Here is a 5,000-nt window from a genome sequence, read left to right as displayed (position 1 = left end):
GAATAAGTAGCACCAGTTTACTAACATAAATGACACAACTGTTCCACGCAGCACTGTTCGTAATAATGGCTGTGTTGTTGTACTTGGAAAGATCCCTTTGCATCAGGAAGGGAGACAGTCTAGCGAACGTGTAGCCGGGGGAAGCAAATGTGTGTGTGTGTGTGTGTGTGTGTGTGTGTGTGTGTGTGTGTAGCCGAGGGAAGCAAAGGAATGAATAGGTTTTGGTGCGCGTTCAGATAATGGACACTCGGCCAGCTCGTGAGACGAGCACAACTCAGACACGAGCCCGGGGCAATCACATTACTTAGCTGTCCCTACGAACGCTGTGTGTGTGTGTGTGTGTGTGTGTGTGTGTGTGTGTGTGTGTGTGTGTGTGTTTGTGTGTGTGTGTGTGTGTGTGTGTGTATACTTAGCTGTCCCTTCTAACGGTGTGTGTGTGTGTGTGTGTGTGTGTGTGTGTGTGTGTATGTGCTCTAATGGCTACTTGGCTCTGGCTGTGTGTGTAAAAGGTCTCCTCTTCCCATAAAATGCCATCTCATTCTGGCTCTGTCTCTAGGAGAGAGAGAGAGAGAGAGAGAGAGAAGGTGAAAAAGAGAGAGAGAGAAGGTGAAAAAGAGAGAGAGAGAAGGTGAAAAAGAGAGAGAGAAGGTGAAAGAGAGAGAGACAGAAGGTGAAAGAGAGAGAGACAGAAGGTGAAAGAGAGAGAGACAGAAGGTGAAAGAGAGAGAGAGAGAAGGTGAAAGAGAGAGAGAGACAGAAGGTGAAAGAGAGAGAGACAGAAGGTGAAAGAGAGAGAGTGTCGCAGTTACTACAGGCTTTAACTGATTGAGTTTTGTGAGTGCTCTGAGATGGGAGGCTGGGCCAACAGGCACTTCCATCATGGGGTGTGCCGTGTGTGTGTGTGTGTGTCTGTGTGTGTGTGTGTGTGTGTGTGTGTGTGTCTGTGTGTGTCTGTGTGTGTGTGTGTGTGTCTGTGTGTGTGTGTGTGTGTGTGTGTCTGTGTGTCAATAACCTGTCAGCTAGTTCTACCTGCTCAGCTGGAACACCTTGACAAGCCTGACAGCTCATTCCAGAATGAATTGTGAAGAGAGGATGCACACACACACACACTGATCAAGAGACTTTACTAATTATACTGCGTTGTTCTCCGTCCTCGTTATGGATGGGCGGCTGGGTTCGGCCTACTCTTTTTGATTTATACTTCTCTGACGGCTGTGTGTGCTGAAACAATTCAGCGCCAAATAGTAGGTGGAACAACGTTTTTGTTGTTGTTGTTGTGGAGGGGCTGCTCCGTGACGTCTTCGTGTGTAAGACGTTGTTGATAGTTTCTCCCAGCTGTCACTAGCAAGACATGTAATTTTAGGCAAGTGCAACAGGTGTAGACACACACACCACACACCACACACCACACACCACACACCACACACCACACACACCACACACAAACACCACACTCCACACTCCACACACACACACACACACCACACTCCACACTCCACACTCCACACTCCACACACACACACTCTCCACACTCCACACACACACACACAACACTCAACACTCCACACACACACTCCACACTCCACACTCCACAATCCACACGCACACACACACACACACACACACACACACACACACACACACACACACACACACACACACACACACACACACACACACACACACACACACACACACACACACACAGACAGGGTCTCGGAGATGCATAGCATTACAATGGAGAGAGTGTCTAATGCTATATATTCACTTGAAAAGGCAAAGTTATCTCCATCATGGTATGTATTATTTGTGGGAAAAATAGTAGCACTCTATAACAAATGATATGCTTATCTTACATACACTATAGAAACTATTAAATAACGATTCAATGAAATGAATTCTCTTATTTTCTTTGCCGAAACGATGGCTTTCAAACATAAAAGTGGTGATGCATGATTTGCTTTTTCAAGGGACAAGATAGCCAGACCATTCAGCCTCTCCTGCTCCACTGGTAGGTCTTAATGAGTTTCAAATGGTTCGCTCGGCTGTGAAAGCTTGTCAGAAACAATAGCAAGGCAGTGCACACGGAGTGATAATCCATAATCAGCATCTTGGCAAAATGAGAGACTGAAGAGCGGACAATCTTTGCTATAAAGCAGGCCCTGAATGAGACAAGATGTGCAACTATGTGCCTCTTGTAGTGGTCAGACAGCATCTTGCCTAGTATAGTTCATCATTGCCTGCGGGTTGGCTCCGACCAAACATTTAGAAATGATACTTGCTCGGGTGGGGCTGGGACACATCAGCGCGATAAGGCATTGAACATTCCATATTTAAAATATCTTGATATGTAGTGAAGTCGACTTGTGTGCTTCACATGAAGCAGAAGTTCGATTATTGACAAAAGGCGAGATAATCGCCAGGTGTACGTTCTCATTATGTGTGTGTGTTGCCAGTGTTTTGTAATAAAATGGTGTTGGCTGCAAGTTAACTCCACTTCGGACAGATAACCGAACAAAACTTGACTTGCGCTTGCCTCACGGGTGCATTACCATATGCCGTTTTATCATAATTATGAATACTATCACCGAGTTTGAAAGGTATTGGTGAAGTAATAGCCGAGTGAACGCTTATTTTCTCTCTGATTTGACAGTACTTCTTTGTGTTTTAAGCAAATAAAATTTGTAATGTTTACGAAGGGGCACCTGCTATCGTGAATTATACAGTAAATAAATTGCGAAATGAAACAAAAACACATCACAGTTAAAGTTGTTTTAATATTGATTGATTCACTTAGATATTTTAAGACGATATGAATGGATGACATGACAAACAAGTGGTGGAAAATGAATATGAAAGTATTTGTTCGGTGAATTAGCATTCAGTCAACGTTTTTTTTTTTATGTCAGAGTGGCATACCACATAACTGTCGTTGGACTTTAGCCTTTGAGAAGGTAGTGCAGGATTTAGTTTATGCCCTAGCTGTGACTACGCGATTGCAGGCGGCCCAGGATGTTTACCTTCAGACGGGAGGAGGAGGGCAAAGCAGACTCAAACACTGAGAGTCTTCAGTTTGCGTGTGTGTGTGTGTGTGTGTGTGTGTGTGTGTGTGTGTGTGTGTGTGTGTGTGTGTGTGTGTGTGTGTGTGTGTGTGTGTGTGTGTGTGTGTGTGTGTGTGTGTGTGTGACGGTGGAGGGCTGTGATTGGAGTGTGTGTGTGTGTGTGTGTGAGTGGGGGGCTGTGATTGGTGTGTGTGTGTGTGTGTGTGTGTGTGTGTGTGTGTTTGTGTGTGTGTGTGTGGATGGTGTTTTGTGTAACTGAAGCACTTGATCAAAGGAAAGTCAATCAGCAGGAGGAGAGGTGGAGGTGTGTGTGTGTGTGTGTGTTTGTGTGTGTGGACTGATAGTCTCTTGAGGCCTTGGCCAAGAACATTCTGTGTTGTATTATCACTTGGTGTGATTACTGGGTGATGTGTGTGTTTGGGGTTGTGTGATATGGCAGGTGTGTTTGTGTGTGTGTGTGTGACATGGCAGGCGTGCGTGTGTGTGTGTGTGTGTGTGTGTTTGTCTGTAGATAATCTTTCATATCCACACCATCATCCTCTAAATGGCAAGTGTGTGTGTGTGTGTGTGTGTGTGCGCGCATACAGCCTGAACCAAAGACGGCATACAGGGTCCCTAACATAGTTTAATAATCCAGATCCCCATCTGTGAGCTCAGACACAGCCCAGAGTGTGTGTGTGAGTGGATCCAGTGGCTTGTGTGTGTGTGCATTCTGTCTCTCTCTCGCTCTGTCTGTGTCTCTCTCTGTCTCTCTTGCGTTTGTTCGTCTTGCACTTGTGGGTGTAAGGGTGTGTGTGTTGGTTTTGTGCCTGATTGTAAATCTGTGTGTGTGTTTGGATTATGTGTCTGATCGTGTGTGTCTGATCGTGTGTGTGCAGGTCCGTCATGTCTGCCAAGGCGATCTCGGAGCAGACGGGGAAGGAGTTCCTCTACAAACACATCTGCACCTCTGCTGCCGTCCACAACCGCTTCCGCTACGCACGCGTTACCATGGAGACAGACTGGGACCGATTGGTGCAGGATCACCCCTGGCTCCTGACTGAGGTAGGGTTAAAGGTCAACCCTAGATCACCCCTGGCTCCTGACTGAGGTAGGGTTAGATGTCAACCCTAGATCACCCCTTTGCTCTGTTCCAGGGGGGGGGGGGGGGGGGGGGGAGGAAGAGGGAGAGGGAGAGGGAGAGGGAGAGGGAGAGGGAGAGGGAGAGGGAGAGGGAGAGAGAGAGAGAGAGTTCCAGTCCTTATTCAGGGTGTATTTAATATCAAAGACCTTTTATTACTCACACATAGTGCCTCTAAAGAGCCCAGATCACCCTAACCCTCTTAAAACACTCTGCTCCAACCCTGATTACCACACAGACATGATTACACACTTCAACACACTCAGCACTGATTGGTTCACACTTCAGCACACTCAGCATTTATTGGCTCACACTTCAGCACACTCAGCACTGATTGGCTCACACTTCAGCACACTCAGGACTGATTGGCTTGTGTGGTTGTGTTCCTCTGCAGCGATTGGTTGTGAAGCCAGACCAGCTGATCAAGCGCAGAGGGAAGCTGGGCCTGGTGGGCGTCGGTTTGGACTTGCAGGGCGTCCGTGATTGGCTGAAGCCCAGACTGATGAGAGAGACCACGGTGAGACACACACACACTCACACACACACACACACTCTCACTCACACACACACACTCTCACTCACACGCACACACTCTCACTCTCACTCTCTCACACGCACACACACTCTCACTCTCACTCTCACTCTCACTCTCACTCACATGCACACACACACTCTCACTCACACACACGCACACACACACTCTTACTCTCTCACACACACACACACTCTTAATCTCTCTCTCACACAGACACACACACACACACTCTCTCTCTCTCTCTCACACACACACACTCATGTGTATTGTGTTTGAATAACCT

The 5,000-nt window shown here is 47.1% G+C and overlaps 1 protein-coding gene across 3 annotated transcripts in view; it reads left to right on the top strand.

Annotated features, from left to right (window-relative positions):
- LOC308378758 (ATP-citrate synthase) overlaps positions 1-5,000 on the top strand; it is a 25,635-nt gene that overhangs the window by 920 nt on the left and 19,715 nt on the right. For all 3 annotated transcript variants that reach the window (XM_080855743.1, XM_080855742.1, XM_080855741.1), the window contains exons 2-3: positions 3,941-4,106; positions 4,577-4,699. In XM_080855743.1, the coding sequence (XP_080711869.1) occupies positions 3,948-4,106; positions 4,577-4,699 (282 nt within the window). In that variant the 5' untranslated portion in view covers positions 3,941-3,947. The remainder of the gene's footprint in view (positions 1-3,940; positions 4,107-4,576; positions 4,700-5,000) is intronic.

This window comes from Sprattus sprattus, assembly GCF_963457725.1.
Source record: "Sprattus sprattus genome assembly, chromosome: 18".
NCBI classification, from domain to species: Eukaryota; Metazoa; Chordata; class Actinopteri; order Clupeiformes; family Clupeidae; genus Sprattus; species Sprattus sprattus.
Note: the sequence above shows the minus strand (reverse complement) of the source record. Positions and strands in the feature narration are given on the sequence as shown.